We start from the raw sequence: 19,645 nt of genomic DNA on the forward strand, positions 1-19,645 counted from the left end.
GACAGACAAGATGGGAAAGGAGGTGAAGTGATATTAGTTTGTAAAACAGAAAATCAATGCAATAGTGAAAAAGCACACCGGTGCAGGAAATTTAAATGTCAAATCAGTCTGAGTGGGGCCAAGAAGCAACAATGGTCAGAAAACATTAGTGGGAGTTGTCTTAATGTCTCCAAACTGTAATAGTGAGGTAGATGATAGCATTAAACAGGAAATTGGAGATGTACGCAACAAGGAGTCTACAGTAGTCATAGGTATTTTTAATCTATATATAGACTGGGTAAACCATATTTGCATTAATACTGTAGCAAATGAATTCCTGGAATGCATATAAGATAGAATTTAGACCAATACATTAAGAAACCAACTTGGCAGAAAGCTATCTTAGTGTTAGTTTTGGTAATTAACAATCTTATTTTGAGAGGTCCTTTAGGAAAAAGTAACCATAGGATGATAGGGTTCTCCATTGGGATTGAAAGTGAAAATAGTCCAGTACAAAATTAAGAAGCTCAATCAGAACAAAGGAAATTACGATAGTATAAGAGGTGAAATAGCTGTGACAGACTGGGTTACTTCTTCAAAAGCTATGACAATGGACAGGCAATGTTCAATATTTAAGGAATAAATGCATGCATTGTAGCACTTACATATTCCTTTTAGGTGAAAGAGCACAACAGGAAAAGTGGCTCAACTGTGGTTAATTGATTCTCAATCTGTGCCAATGAATTACCACCAATTCATGTCCTTCGCTCTTACACAATGACTTTTTATGTGGGAGTTAATCAAAAGCTTTCTGAGAATCCAAACACACCACCTCCACTGGTTCTTCAACATTTATTTTACCAGTTACATCCTCAAAAACTCAAGCAGGTTTGTCAAACATGATTTACCATTCATAAATTCTTATTTACTTTGTGTAATCTTATTGTTTTTTTATAATTACAGGTATCCTGTTTATAATAGACTCCAGCAATTTCTCTACTCCTGATATTAGGCTAACTAGTTTGTGATTCCCAGTATTCTCTCTTGTTGCTCTTTTAAACAATGGGGTTACATTTGTGACACTTCAATCTCCCAGAATGTTACAACATCTAAAGAATTTCGGAAAATGGCAAACATTGCATCTACTATTTCCAATGCTACTTCCTTTAGTACAGTGGGATATGGATTATCAGTTTGCAATCCCAGTTATTTTGCCAGTCCTTTCGTTTTGCTACTTTCCTTCAATTTTTCCTTCCCAAAGGACCCTTGCTTCCCTAGCACTTCATAGAATGACAGTATTATGCCGCAGAAGCAGGCCATTCAGCCCCCTTGCCTGCACCAGCTTGTCAAATGAGCATCACTACTTAGTGCCGATCTCCTCTTTTTTCCCCATACACTTGCATATTATTTTTATCTAGCTAGTTCACTTCTGGAAAGACTTTTGTATCTTCTTCTGTGAAGTCAGAACAAAACTAAGTGTTTTATTGCTCTGCTTCTACACTTGCCATCGAGGGAGTGTAGCAAATGTTCATCAGGTTAATTTCTAGGATGGCAGATTTGTCGAATGAGGACAGATTGGGTCAACTAGGCCTTACTTTCTGAAGTTTAAAAGATGAGAGGGGATCTGATTGAAAATGTTTAACTCTGACAGAGCTGGGCAGGGATGCAGGGATGATGATTCACAAGCAAGGATGGTCCAGCATAACTGGTCACGTTTCAGGATATGGGGTAAGCTATTTCAAACTGAGATGAAGAGATTCTTTTCATTCAGAGGGTGTTGCGCCTGTGGAATTCTCTACCACAGACAGTTCTGGAGGCAAAGTCACTGAATATATTTAAGAAAGAGACAAGTGGATTTTGAGAAGCTAAAGTTGTCAAGGGGTATGGGGAAAGAGTAGAAATGGGCATAGGGATGGGTGGCATGATCATGTTGAATGGCAGAGTGAAATCATTGGACAAAATGGCCTGTTTCTGTTCCTATTTTCTAAATTTTTATGTCTTAGCCTGCTTTTTTAGTGCACAAGGTCTTTAGTGCCTAATAAAGGGCAGCCAGTCTTTGCATCTTAGTCTTTTTTTAGTGCAGAGGCACTTTAGCACTGAGTTACAAGTAGCCAACCTAGGTGGGCTAGCTTAGCTTTTTGTACCGATGAAGAGGCAGGTAGTTTGTGGCAGTGGGTTCACTGAAGAGTAAACATTTCTTTTAGATGGGGTGCGGGGGTGGGTCGTTGGGTGTTGGTGGTGGTGGACATGTGGCTATATTGCACTGTGCTATATCAAGGTCAAACTGAAGTTGTGAGAGCATACATACTGCATGTATTTTCAGTAAATTTCAATGTGTGGAAACGTTTTAAAAATTAGTTCACAGGACGAGGACAACATTGACTATACCAGTGTTTATTGCCCAGAGGGCAGTTAAGAGTCAGCCACATTGCTGTGGGTCTGGAGTCACATGTAGGCTAGACAAGGATGGCAATTTCCTTCCCGAAAAAATCAAATGGGCTTTTCCACCAATGGATTCATAGTCTTGGACTCTTATTTCCAGATTTTTTATTGAATTCAAATGCCACCATCACAGGATTTGAACATAGGTCTCCAGGACATTATACCTGAATCTCTGGATTACCAGGCCAGTGACAATGCCACTAGGCAATCCCTAGCCCAACTGGAGCTAGGGATAATGTTTAAGAACTAAACATGTGTCTATGGATCTTTGGACCATCAGGACCCACATAAGAATGGGAGGCAGAAAAATTATTTTTAAGTTATTTCTCCCGAAACTATTGAGATAAAACATTGTTTGATTCTTAATTTGACAGATAATATTGTAATTACACTTGGATTTGATAGTGATACAGTTATCAAGTGGAATTAGGATGTATTTCCACTCACTTCACATGTAGTATATTTGATTGTGGGAATTGAATTATATCTTTATGGATGAATCGAAGTGAAAACCTGGATATTAAAAATTTCCAAAATTTAATCTAAATTCTTTTCAACTCTCTATTCCAAAAAGAGGATTGTTTGAAGGTTTGTTTAGCCAAGACTGAAGATGCTTCATATTGAATGGAGTCTAGACCATTGTGCATTTACACTGTCAGTGGATGCCCAGCCTATGTGGCTCTGCCAAAGATGAGTACATTCTAAGTGCAGACATAGGTATTTTAGAACTGCCTTGAAATGGGCAACTTTCAGTTTCCTGCCAAGTGCTGACAAAACCTCAGATTTAATGATTCATTCTGGTTTGGTCATGTGCTTATGCAAGCTGTCTCCAGTTGCAGGAGCAGGAAGTTGAGAATTGTTTAATTCAGCCGATGAAATGAAACAAACCTTATGGTTGGAGAGACTGTAGAGAACAAAGAACAAATTAATGGATGTGGAAATGCCCCTTCCAACTCTGTCGCCTGCTGTCCCTGCCTTTGTGAAGCTGGGGTTGACTGTTGCTTACACTGCCTTTTACTCATTACTTTTTATTTTTGTGTATGTACAGCTCTGGCTTATTCTGCACTACAAACACAAAAGGTTTAGTTACCAGACGGTATTCCTCTTCCTTTGCCTGCTCTGGGCAGCTCTCAGAACTATCCTTTTCTCATTTTATTTCAAAGATTTTATGCTGGCTAACTCATTTGGCCCGTTTGTTTTCTGGCTACTTTACTGTTTCCCAGTTTGCCTCCAGTTCTTCACCTTAAGTCTGATGAATCTATACTTCACTCAGGTGAGTACTGATGTCTTTGTTTTCTTGTCTACAAAAGATTGCCAGTTGTTAAAATGGATGCCTATCAACTTTCTGTTGAAATATGTTTTTAAAGGTTTGTTTTCTAAAATTGGTCTGTTGAGTGGGAAGAAATTAAAGTTGTTTTTCAAATACATTTTCTCTCTTCCTCATGACATTTCAAAAACTGTCTCGCTCCTGTGAATCAGTTTGTGAGAAGGTTTGTAACTGATCAAGAGACAATAGGCATACAATGAGCAGTGTAACTGGTCTCACTGTGTCGGAGAATACAGTTTAAATTGCGAGGCTGACAAAATTTGTGCAACATGAGTTTGTGTCTGAAGGAAGTTTGCACTTATAGCGCCTTTCATAACACTTCCATAACACTGTGTAGTAAATTAAGCTGTTTTGAAATACAGTTACTGTAGTAATGTTGGAAATAATGAAGCCAATTTGTGAAGCTCCCACAAATGGCAATGAAATAAATGACCAGATTCTGGTTGAGTGCCACCAAGAGAGTTAACCTTCTGACTGCAAATAATTCCATGGGATCTTTTGCCAGACAGGACATGCAGAACATATGTTTAACATCCCATCTGAAATATGGCACTTCCATTATAGTGCAGTGGAATAACAGTCTAGATTATGCTCTGAAGTTTCTGGAGTAGGTGTTCAATAATTTTCCAACACAAAGGCCTGGCTGATGCCATGAGCGGCAACTGCAATCTTTCACCAACTGATAATTTCCAAGACTAGAGGCTGGAAGGGAAATGGGGTGGGGAAAGCTGCAAGGTAGTCAAGAAGACAAACCCAGGAGACAACCTGCCCAGATCACTCTCTGAATATGAAACATCATCTATAAATTTATTGATAAATATTTCCAGTCCTTCACCTGTGCTTCTTTCTAAGTTTGTGTCAGATGAAGGTTACCTTGCACTATATTCTCTCTGACTCCACACTTTTCCATGATGTCTCCAACTGGAAGCTGCCCTTATTAGCAGGATAGTGAACAATGATTCAGATGCCCACTGACATATACCGTATAGGTCTGCTTTCGTACCAACCTCACCCTGTCAGGTATGGACTCTCCAGTTTATTAGTTTTGTTGGTTGTTATGGTGAAAGTACAAGTGTCCGAAAAGTAAGCAAACAGATTTGCATCTATGACCTTCCTGATTACTGAAGGTAGTAAGTGGAGAGAATGTGTGATGTGACCACAGGACTGTAGGATTACAACATATTTCGTACTGATGCTGAGATGCAAAATGGCAAGGAGTTTGTGGTTTTTGAAAGATTGCATGTAACTAACTGCAAACCATTTCCAGTATTAAAAAAATTAAAAACTGGATTTTCTTTTAATTGGAAAGATTAAGACATGTAGATTGTGAAATTGATAAAGGTAAGGAATACAATAAGTTGTATTTAAAAAGCATTTCAAATTAAGAAAACAGCCTAAGGTATTTTCACAGGAACGTAATTAACAGGAGATGGCCAGAAACTTGTTCAGAAAGAGGTAGGTTTTAAGGTTAAGTCATAAAAACAAAAAGACTGAGAGGTTTAGGGAGGGAATCTAAAACTTAGAGCCGAGGCATAATACACAGTACTAATGGCAGAGTGAAGGATGTGGTGAGTATGCTACATAAAGTCGAACTGGAGAAGCAGAGTTATTTCAGAGGAATGGGGGATGCAGAGGCATGGGGAGAGGGGTGGAGGGGAGAGGTGGTAGGATTTAGAGAGTTTTAGTTTATGGTGGGTGAAGGATAGGGGTTGCTGGCCTGGACAGCATTGATTACAAATGTATGGTTGAGTGTTTCAAACAGCATATGAGATAAGGCAGGATGAAAGAGGAGTGCTGTTACAATTTTGGTAGTCCTGGCGATCTAGGGGATATGGGGTTGGAACTTTAGACCGGGGTCAATAGGATGCTGAAATTGTTAGAAGTCTGAGTTGAAGAAACAGTAGCTGGGGATGGAGTTGGCTACAGAATAATTGTGGAGAGGCCACTAAATTGCTAAAAGAATAGTGTATAAATGTAGGAAATTGCTGCTGCGACAATACAAGGCATTAGTGAGACTGCACCTGGTGTACAGTTTTAGTCCCCTTACTTGAGGAGGGATGTAGTTGCATTGGAGGCAGATCAGAGAAGCTTTATTCCAGATTGATTCAGGGGAAGAGAAATTAAGCAGTTTAGGCTTACACTCTGCAGATTTTACAAGAATGAGAAGTGATCCAATTGGGGTACGTAAGATGTTAAAGGGAATTTACAAAGTAGATGTAGAGCGGATGTTACCCCCTATGAAGCAATTTAAGCTGAAGGTCTTAGCTTTAGGTTCTGAGGTAGCAGAAATAAAGAGGAATTAAATTCCGTCTAAGAGTCATGAACCGGTGTAAAACGCACTATCTCAATGGCAGTGGATGCTGGGACACTGAATAATTTAAGGAGAAGATAGACCGATTTTTAATCAGTAATGGGTTATTGAGGAATGTACAAGAAAGTGGAGTTGGGGCTGAAATGAGATCAGCCATGATAGTATCAAATTGCAGAGCAGGGTCAAGGGGCTGAATTTTCTATCCCTGCTCCTGGATCTTAGACAACAGCTCTGATCTTCCCAGTGTTGAAGTGACTCAGTGAGAAGAAGAATATTAATCTCTCAAAGCAAGAATAACTATCACTTTTCACAAATTTTCATAGTTCCTCAAACTGCAGGAACACTTCTCTATTTCAAATACTGTATAGATGCAGATTATACTCACTGTAGTAACATAATCTCAAACTTCCTGTTGTTTAGACTGAAGCCTACACTGTACTCTGAGAATAATATTAGAAGTCTGGTAGAGGGAATCTGGCACTAATAATGCCATCAATGGTAAACAGACCGTAAATCTATTTGTTATACTTAGGTAAAGTGGAGAGGAGCACACTTTGTTAAGGGCATGTGTATGCATGAGAGAAAGGACTACCTAATTTAGAGAAAAAAAGATTAATTTGCAAAGGCACAATGTTGAAGAATTTTCAAAGCCCTGTAGCTAGATAAAACTAGTCTTTAATAGCTAAAGCTGATCCATGGAAGGAGAAAATATCACAAGAAAGTTATGGCGATAATGTTGTCTAGATTCAAATTTCCCACATTGTCATTACTGCAAATAATTGGCAATTGCTACAACAAGGGCTGTTAACATAGAAAGGGCAAGCTGGGGTCTGCAGTCAGGTATAGAGGATAGTTAGTTTGGATAGCTGGTTTGCAATGTAGAGTAAGACCAACAGTGTTGGTTCAATTCCCGCACCATCTGAGATTACCATGAAGGACTCTCTTTCTCAACTATATCTCCTCATGTGAAACATGGTGACCCTCAGGTTAAACCACCACTGGTCATCTCTTTTTAATGAAAGAGTAGTGCTATGATCTGCTAGGACTATGGCGACTTTACTTTTACAAGTATGTCAATATGATTAGACGACTTGAAGATGTAAGTGTGGAACAGGTTGAAAACGCTTGTGAAAATCATTAAAGAGCTTTGGTTTTATAAACAGACTCATATGGTATAAAAGGGTTAAAAAAAAAACTGTGCCTCGGCTGGACTATTGTGACCAGTTGGGCTATTGCACTTTGGGAAGGATGACAAAGCTCAGAGAAAGTGTAGAAGAGATTTATTAGAATGATAGGGGATAGGTTAGACTTCAGTTATGTGGAGACATCAGTGATTGTTCTCATTATGGCAGATAATGTTAGGGTAAATTGAGTAGAAAGTTATAAAAGGTTTTAAAAGGAAAAACTTGTTGCAAAGACAGATTTAAGGTAAATGTATTTTGGTGGAATATCACTAGGGGAAAGAAAGCAGAAGTTTAAAGTAGGTTTTGGCATTTCTCCAATGTCAAGTGATTTCAGTTCTGTTTTCAGCCTTCTGCAATCTGTGGCAGAACCGTTTAGCTGCTTAAAGTTGAAAATCATTTCTGCAGCTTGAGGACACCTCCCCTAGAGCCACGGGAGCTGGCTACTAATTCTAGTAAGCATGTAACAGTCCAAGTTGTTATTCTGAGAATGAAATGTTGAACTCTTCCATCAGATAAATTCCCCCGGCACCTTTTGAAAAAGAGTCGGGCTCCTGGTCACCTGACCAACATTGCTCCCTCAACAAACATCAGATGCAAGTTCACTGATCATTTTTCTCATTATTGTTTGCTACACATTTAAGACTGTCTGTGCAATAGCATTCACTTCACTTGAAATGCTTCTGGGGATTTTCCAAGGTAAATAATTAATGGCAGCAATTCTTGGGGAATTCCACGTTCATTGAATTCCACTTTACAACAGTGGTTCTGGTAAATAATATCATTGAGTACTGTTGATTACATAGCTGTATGTCACAATGGCAAAGGGATTACTGGGAATTTTGGTCTGACATTTCTATTGAAAACAGAACAGGAAACCAAATGAAAACCTTGTCAGAACCTGACTGACAACCTACGGGAGCTCCTAAACTTTAGTCACATGTCCCTGTGTACCTGGTTGCTAGCCTCAATTTCACATTACCCTTAACAGTTGATGAAAGGAGCCTGGCAAAGTAGATGACATTCCATAGGGCAGCTTATCTTGATGTGAAACCCTTTTCATGGCCATCTTAGGCCAATTTAACATGTAACATGAGGTGATAAAACCAGAGATTTATTGGTAAAGCCTTGATACAAACATTGAGACCACACAACCCACAGGCCAAACAAACTCTGATAGTGGTCTAACTCATTTTGTGAATCAAGTGTGAATACCAAGCTTCATTAGCCTGGTTCAGTAGATAAATTGTCCCCACTGAGTCAGAAAGGCTGTGTACATTATCCAGGCTGTCATGTATAACTGACTAGATGAGAACGGGAAGAGTAGTTTTCTAATTTTCCACTCATTTGACTGCAATAGATTTTTAAATTTTGTTTACTTCTATAAGAAGGTTATGGTCATGATTCAGTGAATGTTTAATTGTTGACGTATCACTACAAAAGACACTGGTAGGTTTCTTGAGTTTCTTAAGAAGAATAGATGGGTTAGAGAGGTATGGTAAGAGAGGAAGGCAGCTAGTGCAGGAGTCTTTTGTAGATATACCCATTTCAAACAAGTATGCTGTTTTGGAAAATGTAGGGGGTGATGGATTCTCAGGGGAATGTTGCACGAACAACCAAGTTTCTGGTATTAAGACTGGCTCTAATGCAACGAGGGGCATGTCGACTTCCAAGACATCAATTGTGTTAGGGGTTCTGTAGTCCGAGGTACAGGCAGACATTTCTGTGGCCAGCAGAGAAAAAGGAGAATGGTGTGTTGTTTCCCTGGTGCCAGGATCAAGGATGTCTCAGAGAGGGTGCAGAATGTTCTCACGGGGGAGAGGGGCCAGCAGGAGGTCATTGTCCACATTGGAACCAACGACATAGGAAGGGAAAAGGTTGAGATTCTGAAGGGAGATTAAGAGAGTGAGGCAGAAATTTAAAAAGGAGATCCTCAAGGGTAGTAATATCTGGATTACTCCCAGTGCTACAAGCTAGTGAGGGCAGGAATAGGAGAATACAGCAGATGAATGTATGGCTGAGGAGCTGGTGTATGGGAGAAGGATTCGCATTTTTGGATCATTGGAATCTCTTTTGGGGTAGAAGTAACCTGTACAAGAAGGACGGATTGCACCTAAATTGGAAGGTGATTGATATACTGGCAGGGAAGTTTGCTAGAACTACATGGGAGGATTTAAACTAATAAGGTGGGGGGTGGGACCCAGGATGATAATGAGGAATGAGATTGATCTGAAATGGGTACAGCTGAGAACAGAAGTGAGTCAAACAGTCAGGGCAGGCAGGGACAAGGTAGGGCTAATAAATTAAACTGCATTTATTTCAATGCAAGGGGCCTAACTGGGAAGGCAGATGAACTCAGGGCATGGTTAGGAACCTGGGAATGGGATATCATAGCAATTACAGAAACATAACTCAGGGATGGGCAGGACTGGCAGCTTAATGTTCCAGGATACAAATGCTACAGGAAGGATAGAAAGGGGGGGCAAGAGAGGAAGGGGAGTGGCATTTTTGATCAGGGATAGCATCACAGCTGTGCTGAGGGAGGATATTCCCGGAAATACATCCAGGGAAGTTATTTGGGTGGAACTGAGAAATAAGAAAGGGATGATCACCTTATTGGGATTGTATTATAGACCCCCCAATTGTCAGAGGGAAATTGAGAAACAAACTTGTAAGGAGATCTCAGCTACCAGTAAGAATAATAGGCTAGTTATGGTAGGGGATTTTAACTTTCCAAACATCGACTGGGACTGCCATAGTATTAAAGATTTAGATGGAGAGGAATTTCTTAAGTGTGTACAAGACAGTTTTCTGATTCAGTATGTGGATGTATCTACTAGAGAAGGTGCAAAACCTGACCTACTCTTGGGAAATAAGGCAGGGCAGGTGACTGAGGTGTCAGTGGGGGAGCACATTGGGGCCAGTGACCATAATTCTATTCGTTTTAAAATAGTGATGAAAATGGATAGACCAAATCTAAAAGTTGAAGTTCTAAATTGGAGAAAGGCCAATTTTGACGGTATTAGGCAAGAACTTTCGAAAGCTGATTGGATGCAGATGTTCGCAGGTAAAGGGATGGATGGAAAATGGGAAGTCTTCAGAAATGAGATAACAAGAATCCAGAGAAAGTATATTCCTGTCAGGGTGAAAGGGAAGGCTGGTAGGTATAGGGAATGCTCGATGACTAAAGAAATTGAGGGTTTCGTTAAGAAAAGGAAGGAAGCATATGACAGGTATAGACAGGACAGGTCGAGTGAATCCTTAGAAGAGTATAAAAGGAAGTAGGAGTATACTTAAGAGGGAAATCAGGAGGGCAAAAAGGGGACATGAGATAGCTTTGGCAAATAGAATTAAGGAGAATCCAAAGGGATTTTACAAATATATTAAAGACAAAAGGGTAATGAGAGAGAGAATACGGCCACTCAAAGATTAGCAAGGCGGCCTGAATGTGGAGCCACAGAAAATGGGGGAGATACTAAATGAATATTTTGCATCAGTATTTACTGTGGAAAAGGATACGGAAGATATAGACTGTACGGAAATGGATGGTGAAATCTTGCAAAATGTCCAGATTACAGAGGAGGAAGTGCTGGATGTCTTGAAACGGTTAAAGGTGAATAAATCCCCAGGACCTGACCAGGTGTACCCGAGAACTCTGTGGGAAGCTAGAGAAGTGATTGCTGGGCCTCTTGCTGAGATATTTGTATCATCGATACTCACAGGTGAGGTGCCGGAAGACTGGAGGTTGGCAAAAGTGGTGCCACTGTTTAAGAAGGGTGGTAAGGACAAGCCAGGGAACTATAGACCGGTGAGCCTGACCTCGGTGGTGGGCAAGTTGTTTAAGGGAATCCTGAGGGACAGGATGTACATGTATTTGGAAAGGCAAGGACTGATTAGGGATAGTCAACATGGCTTTGTGCGTGGGAAATAATGTCTCTCAAAGTTGATTGAGTTTTTTGAAGAGGTAACAAAGAAGATTGATGAGGGCAGAGCAGTAGATGTGATCTATATGGACTTCAGTAAGGCGTTCGACAAGGTTCCCCATGGGAGACTGATTAGCAAGGTTAGATCTCATGGAATACAGGGAGAACTAGCCATTTGGATAAAGAACTGGTTCAAAGGTAGAAGACAGAGAGTGGTGGAGGAGGGTTGTTTTTCAGACTGGACGCCTGTGACCAGTGGAGTGCCACAAGGATCGGTGCTGGGTCCTCTACTTTTTGTCATTTAGATAAATGATTTGGATGTGAGCATAAGAGGTACAGTTAGTAAGTTTGCAGATGATATCAAAATTGGAGGTGTAGTGGACAGCGAAGAGGGTTACCTCAGATTACAACAGGATCTGGACCAGATGGGCCAATGGGCTGAGAAGTGGCAGATGGGGTTTAATTCAGATAAATGCGAGGTGCTGCATTTTGGGAAAGCAAATCTTAGCAGGCCTTATATACTTAATGCTAGGGTCCTAGGGAGTGTTGTTGAACAAAGAGACCTTGGAGTGCAGGTTCATAGCTCCTTGAAAGTGGATTCGCAGGTAGATAGGATAGTGAGGAAGGCGTTTGGTATGCTTTCCTTTATTGGTCAGCGTATTGAGTACAGGAGTTGGGAGGTCATCTTGCAGCTGTACAGGACATTGTTGGAATATTGTGTGCAATTCTGATCTCCTTCCTATTGGAAAGATGTTGCAAAACCTGAAAGGGTTCAGAAAAGATTTACAAGGATGTTGCCAGGGTTGGAGGATTTCAGCTATAGGGAGAGGCTGTACAGGCTGGGGCTGTTTTCCCTGGAGTGTCAGAGGCTGAGGGGTGACCTTATGGAGGTTTACAAAATTATGAGGGGCATGGATAGGATAAACAGACAAAGTCTTTTTCCTGGTGCCGGGGAGTCTAGAACTAGAGGGCATAGGTTTACGGTGAGAGGAACAAGATATAAAAGAGACCTAAGGGGCAACCTTTTCACACAGAGGGTGGTGCATGTATGGAATGAGCTGCCAGAGGATGTGATGGAGGCTGGTACAATTGCAACATTTAAGAGGCATTTGGATGGGTATATGAATAGGAGGGGTTCGGAGGGATATGAGCCAGGAGCTGGCAGGTGTGACTAGATTGGGTTGGGATATCTGGTTGGACAGAAGGGTCTGTTTCCATGCTGTACATCTCTATGACTCTAAGAGAATAACTTTGACAAAGGGTCAGTTGGACTCGAAATGTCAGCTCTTTTCTCTCCTTACAGATGCTGCCAGACCTGCTGAGATTTTCCAGCATTTTCTCTTTTGGTTTCAGATTCCAGCATCCGCAGTAATTTGCTTTTGGAGAGAATAACAATTGCTGTAATTAACATGATTCAGAAAAATAAGAAAATGTTCCTCTTTCACAGACGTACTCAGAGTTCAGACAAAAGTAAATGATCGAGCAACAGAATAGGTTAAGCAATATAAGGTCAAGTAAAATAAAATGGAATATAAATAACATTAACAATAGTTAAAAAGATCTTGAAGATCAGTGACTTGGCTGACTTCATGCTGAGCTCGGATGTCCTTCTGAAGTCAGCGTCAGGGTGGTTTAGACAAGATGTCGTCAAATGCTTTTTAAAAAATCTGTTTTGGCACACTTAGAGTCAAAAAACAGCAAGCAGGATGAAAAATTTTCATGTTATAAGGAGAAAGAAAGTCCCATAGATTCATAGCATCATAGAGATGTACAGTATGGAAACAGAACCTTTGGTCTAACTCTTCCATGCCGAACAGATATCCCAAATTAATCTAGTCCCATTTGCCAGCACTTGGCCCATATCTCTCTAAACACTTCCTATTCGTATATGCATACAGATGCCTTTTAAATGTTGTAATTGTAACAATCATCACCACTTCCTCTGACAGCTCATTTCATATACGCACCACCCCCTGTGTGAAAAAGTTGATCCTTAGGTCCCTTTTAAATCTTTCCCCTCTCACTCTAAACCTGGACTTCCCCAACCAGGAAAAATATCTTGTCTATTTTCTCTGTCCATGCCCCTCATGATTTTATAAACCTCTGTAAGATCACCCCTCAGCCTCTGACCCTCCAGGAAAAACAGCTCCAGCTTATTCAGCCTATCCCTATAGTTCAAACCCTCAAAACCTGGCAACATCCTTGTAAATTTTTTCTGAACCCTTTCATGTTTCACAACATCCTTCCGATAGGTGGGAGACCAGAATTGCACACGATATTCCAAAAGTGGTCAAACCAATGTCCTGTACACCCACAACATGACCTCCCACCTGCTATATTAAATCTCTGACCAATGAAGGAAAGCCTTCTTCACTACCCTATCTACCTGAGACTTCACTTTCAAAGATACATGAATGCACTCCAAAGTGTCTTTGTTCATCAACACTCCCCAGGACCTTACCATTAAGTGTATAAGTCCTGCCCTGATTTGCCTTTCCAAAATGCAGCACTTCACATTTATCTAGATTAAACTCCATCTGCCACTCCTCAGCCCATTGGCCCATCTGATCAAGATCCCATTGCACTCTGAGTTGGCCTTCTTCACTGTCCACTACACCTCCAATTTTGGTGTCATCTGCAAACTTACTAACTATACCTCCTATATTCACGTTCAAATTGTTTATATAAATGATGAAAAGCGATGGACCCAGCACCGATCTTTGTGGCATACCACAGGTCCCAGACCTCCAGTCTGAAAAGCAATCCATGATTTCCTATACACAAAGCCATTTTGACTATGCCTAATCAGTCTTTGCCCAACCAAATCCATGTAAATCCTGTCCCTTAGGAATCCAACAACTTGCTCACCATCGATGTCAAGCTCACTGGTCTATAGTTCCCTGGCTTGTCCTTACCACCTTTCTTAAATAGTGGCACAACGTTAACCAACCTCCAATTTTCTGGCACCTCCCCTTTCACTATCAATGATCCAAATATCTCAGCAAGGGGCCAGCAATCACTTCCCTAGTTTCCCACAGAGTTCTAGGGTACACCTGATCAAGTCCTGGGGATTTATCTACCTTTATGTATTTCAAGACATCCAACACCTACTCCTCTGTAATATGGACATTTTTCAAGATGTCATCATCTATTTCCCCACATTCTCTATCTTCTATGTCCTTCTCCACAGTAAACACTGATGCAAAATACTCGTTTAGTATCTTCCCCATCTCCTGCAGTTTTACACATAGGCTGCCTTGCTGATCTTTGAGGAGTCCTATTCTCTCCCTAATTACCCTTTTGTCGTTAATGTATTTATTAAATCCCTTTGGATTCTCCTCAACTTTTTTAATGCAAGAGGCCTAACAGGCCTAATTTCTCCCCAATCAACTTTTAAAAGTTATTGCTTAGTACCATCAAAATTGACCTTCCTCCAATTTAGAATTTCAACTTTTAGATCTGGTCTATCCTTTTCCATCATTATTTAAAACTAATGGAATTATGGTCACTGGCTCCAAAGTGCTTCCCCACTGACACCTCAGTCACTTGCCCTGCCTTATTTCCCAAGTGTAGGTCAGGTTTTCCACCTTCTCTAGTAGGTACATCCAAATAGTGAATCAGAAAACTTTCTTGTACACACGTAACAAATTCCTCTCCATCTAAACCCTTAACACTATGGCAGTACCAGACTATGTTCAGAAAGTTAAAATCCCCTACCATAACCGCCCTACTATTCAGGTAACTGAGGTCTCCTGACAAATTTGTTTCTCAATTTCCTGCTGACTACTGGGGGGTCTATAGTACCATCCCGATAAGGTGATCATCGGTTTCTTATTTCTCAGTTCCACCCAAATAACTTCCCTGGATATGTTCCGAGAAATATCCTCCCTAAGTACAGGAGGATATTTCTCAGAATATCCTTTATCAGAAATGCGACTCCCCCTCCTTTCTTTCTATCCGTCCTATTACAATTGTATCCTGAAACATTAAGCTACCAGTCCTGTCCATCCCTGAGCCATGTTTCTGTAATTACTATGATATCCCAGTCCCATGTTCCTAACCATGCCCTGAGCTCATCTGCTTTCCCTATTAGGCCTTCTACATTGAAATCAATGCAGTTTAATTTACCTTGTTCTCTGCTTTGTCCTTGCCTGTCCTGACTATTTAATTTGCTGCCTTTCCCAATAGTCCCAGTCTCAGACTGGTCTCTTTCCTCACTAACTTCCTGAGTCCCACCCCTCCCAACTTACTAGTTTAAATCCTCCTGAGCAGCTCTAGCAAATCTCCCTGCCAGTAAATTAGTCCCCTTCCAATGCAGGTGCAATTCATCCTTCTTGTACAGGTCATTTCTACCCCAGAAGAAATTCCAATGATTCAAAAATGTGAACCCTTCTCCCAGACACCAGCTTCTCAGCCAATCATTCATCGGCTCTATCATCCTCTTCCCATCCTCACTAGCTTGTAGCACCAGGAGTAATCCAGATATTACTATCCTTGAAGACCTCTTTTTTAAAATTTCTGTCTTTGCAGAGAAAACAAGTTATGAAACAAAGGAGTAACTAACTTGTCACAATACCCTCTCTCCAATTACTCAGTTACCCCAAATATGATAGTTGCACATTGAATTCCAGCTGTGTGGTTTACAAGGTTAGATGAAGATTTGATAAATTCCTTCCATAGCAGGCATTCCATTGTCCAATTTGTTAAGTCTAATGTAGAGATAAAATACAGTTGATCCTGGAGATCTGAAATAGCAACAGAAAGTGCTGGAAAAACTCAACAAGTCCAGCAGCATCTCTGGAGAGAGAAACAGAGTTAACATTTAAATTCCAGTATGACTTTTCTTCAGAACTGTGTCTAATATTTAGCCCTCCACCACAACATCCCTCGTAGCTGATTCCAGCCCCATATTATCACGCGCCAGTCCTGAATAATTCCTCACTCAGTACATGTCCATTGTACTGGCATCACTTGTGCCTGTGCTATCTTTAAAAGCTCACTGTGCACCTAGTCAAACACTGTCAGTCTAGAGCTGCCCTACATGGCTTTTGACATTTGCCTTCAACCTGGCAAAATTGTCCACTTTCCAGGCAGGAACCCAGAGTTCCTGCTGCATGAGGTAATGCAGAGGCTGAACTTCCTCTTCCCTGGGGACTGGCAGTGGAGATCACATGCAGATTATACCAGCCTGGTCTGAGATTACCACTTGGGTTAATGCACTCTCAGCTATCTGGGGAAACGTCCAACAGTGTGAGAAAAAAGTTAATGACCTTATCCATCTCACCAGGTTAAGTATCTTCTCTTCAATGCCTCACACATACTCTAGCTCTGCAACTGCACCCACTTGCCACCAAGGGCTGTGCTCTACCACTCTCATCATTGCCTGCAACATTTTTCATCCCTTGCTCTCACCCACCCAACCCTGACACCACTAACACTGCATGTATCTGCAATGTCTACTCATTCACTCAAGCATGTCACTTCCTTACCTGCCCCAAAGGTGACAGCTATGACACACTACTTTCAACTCTCTTAAGACCTGCCTATCTCGTTCTAAAATAAAAACAGCTCACAATATGGCAGAATGGGTCACGATGTGCATTGCGCTACTCGACATTTGCCTCTTCCTTATGTAGATAGGATCCTGACTCTGATGAGCTTAGCAGTTGTGTCATTAATACCAAGTTCCTGTACTGGTGTCTGAGTCTTCCCTTCACTTACTGTGCTGGGTGCAAAGCTTATCTCCTTTGACTTGTTTGACCATAAGATCATAAAAAATAGGAACAGGAGTGGGCTATTCGGCCCTTTAACCTTGCTCTGCCATTCAATAGAATCACAGCTGATCCAACACCCCTCACATCCACTTTCTTGCCTTTCCCATCACCCTTGATTCCCCTACTGAACAAGAATCTATCTATCTCAGCCTTAAGTATATACAAGGACTCTGCTCACACAGCTGTCTGGGGCAAGGAGTTCTAAACACTCACAACCCTCTGAGAGAAGAAATTCCTGCTTGCTTCCCTTAATCCTGAGGCCTATGCCCTCTGTTTCTCATGAGGGGAAATATCCTCTAAGCCTTTACCCTGTCAAGTCATTAAGAATCCTAATCAGTTCAATGAGATTACCTCTCATTCTTCTAAATGCTAGTGAGTAGACCTGTTTAACCCCTGTGCTCATAAGACAATTCCTCCATATCAGGGAATCATCTTTGTAAACCTTCTCTGAACTGCCTCCACAAAATAATATCTTTTCCTTAAAGAAAGGATATCTTTGAGCTACAGGGAGAGGCTGGACAGGCTGGGGCTGTTTTCCCTCACGCGTTAGAGGCTGAGGGGAGACCTTATAGAGGTTTACAAAATTATGAGGGGCATGGGTAGGGTAAATAGGCAAAGTCTTTTCCCTGGGGTCGGGGAGTCCAGAACCAGAGGGCATAGGTTTAGTGTGAGAGGAGAAAGATAAAAAAGAGACCTTAGGGGCAACCTTTTCACGCAGAGGGTGGTATGTGTATGGAATGAGCTGCCAGAGGATGTGGTGGAGGCTGGTACAATTGCAACATTTAAGAGGCATTTGGATGGGTATATGAATAGGAAGGGTTTGGAGGGATATGGGTCAGGTGCTGGCAGGTGTGACTAGATTAAGTTCGGATATCTAGTTGGCATGGACGGGTTGGACCGAATAGTCTGTTTCCATGCTGCGCATCTCTATGAGTCTATGACTCTAAGTGGACCAAAACTGCTCACAATACTCCAGATATGGTTTCACCAGAACCTTGTGCAGTTGCAGTAAGATTTCCTACTCTGATAGTCTAACCTTTTTGAAATAAGGGCCAACATTCCCTTAGCCTTCCTGATTATCTGCTGCACGTGAGTGCTACATTTCTGTGTTTCATGCACAAATACCTCCAATTCACCTTGTGTTTCAACTTTCTACAATTTCTCTCTGGTTACATGATACTCTGTTCTTCTGTTCTCCCTTCCAAAATGAACAACTTTATATTTTTCTACATTATACTCCATTCACTAACTTGCTGCCTAGACAGATAACCTATCAATATCTCCCTGTAACCTGCGTGTATCTCTCTCTCAACCTGCCTTTCCACCTGTAAATGCGTCATCTTCAAATTTGGCAACAGTACACTTGCTTCCTCAAAGTCATTAATATATATTCTAAACAGTTGACGTTTTAGCACTGATCCCTGTGGAACCATACAGGTTCCAGGTCATCACTCTCAAAAAGAACCCCTTATCCCCATTGTCTGTTTTATGTCCATTAGTCAATTCTCTATTTATGCTAATATACTACTTTCAACACTATGGAATATTTATCCAATGTGAGGAATGTTATCCAATGCCTTCTGGATGTCTAAATACAACACGTCTACTGGTTACCCTCGATCCACTCTGATTCAGACTTTGTCAAAATCTCTAATAAATTAGTCAGACATGATTTCCCCTTTCATGAAGCCATGCTGAATCTGCTTGATTAGATTATGATTTGCCAGATGTTCAGCTAATGCTTCCTTAGTAAGGAAACCTTTTCCAAAACGTTTCCAACAATAGATGTTAGGCTAATCAGCCCATAATTCCACACTTTTCAGCTTCTTCCCTTTTTGAATAGGAGTGTCACTCTCTTAGAACCTTTCCTCCTTACTGGTTTGCATTTTTGCTGAGAGTCATGAATGACCTCCTTAAATGTTTACCATTGCTTGCTTACTGTCATTCCTGCTAATCTAACCACTTTAACTAACACTGTCCTCATTTCATTGTAATTCTCTTTATTTCAGTTGAACACAATTGTTTTCGACCCTTGTTTCTCACTCTCAAACGGAATATTAAAATCTATCATGTTATGCTAGAGTCCATACAGTGTGGAAAACAGGCCCTTTGGCCCAGCGTCCACACTGACGCACCGAAGAGTAACCCATCCAGACCGATTCCCTACTACTCTACATTTACCCCTGACTAACTACAGATCCCTGAACACTATGGGCAATTTAGCATGACCAATTCACTTAACTTGTACATGTTTGGATTATGGAATGAAACTGGAGCTCCTGGAGGAAATCCACACAGACATGGGGAGAATGTACAAACTCCGTACAGTTGCCTGAGGCTAGAATCGAACGAGGGTTCCTGGCTCTGTGAGGCAACAGTGCTAACCACTGAGCCACCGTGCCACCCTAGATCACTACTTTCTAGGGGAAATTTTACTCTGGGGTTATTTATTAAACCTGCCCCATTACCCATCACCGGATCTGAGGTAGACTGCTCGCTGGCTGGCCCCATGACGTACCGTTCCAGAAACTAGACCTAATACGTTACGTGAATTTGTTGTCATAGCCAAATTTTCCAATTCAATTAACACAATCAACATGAAGATTAAAGTCACCTATAATTATTACGCTATACTTTCTACATGCTCCAACTATTTATTGTTTAAAGACTTTCCTACAGAGTGGCTACCGTTTGGAAGATTCTGTACA

At 41.1% G+C, this 19,645-nt stretch overlaps 1 protein-coding gene across 3 annotated transcripts in view; it reads left to right on the forward strand.

Annotated features, from left to right (window-relative positions):
- The first annotated feature begins 3,246 nt into the window (after positions 1 to 3,246).
- gpr137ba (G protein-coupled receptor 137Ba) overlaps positions 3,247 to 19,645 on the forward strand; it is a 64,802-nt gene continuing 48,403 nt past the window's right edge. For all 3 annotated transcript variants that reach the window (XM_060821506.1, XM_060821516.1, XM_060821514.1), the window contains exon 1: positions 3,247 to 3,694. In XM_060821506.1, coding sequence (XP_060677489.1) covers positions 3,350 to 3,694 — 345 coding nt within the window. In that variant the 5' untranslated portion in view covers positions 3,247 to 3,349. The remainder of the gene's footprint in view (positions 3,695 to 19,645) is intronic.

The sequence above is a fragment of the Hemiscyllium ocellatum genome, chromosome 3 (assembly GCF_020745735.1).
Source record: "Hemiscyllium ocellatum isolate sHemOce1 chromosome 3, sHemOce1.pat.X.cur, whole genome shotgun sequence".
Classification (NCBI taxonomy): domain Eukaryota; kingdom Metazoa; phylum Chordata; class Chondrichthyes; order Orectolobiformes; family Hemiscylliidae; genus Hemiscyllium; species Hemiscyllium ocellatum.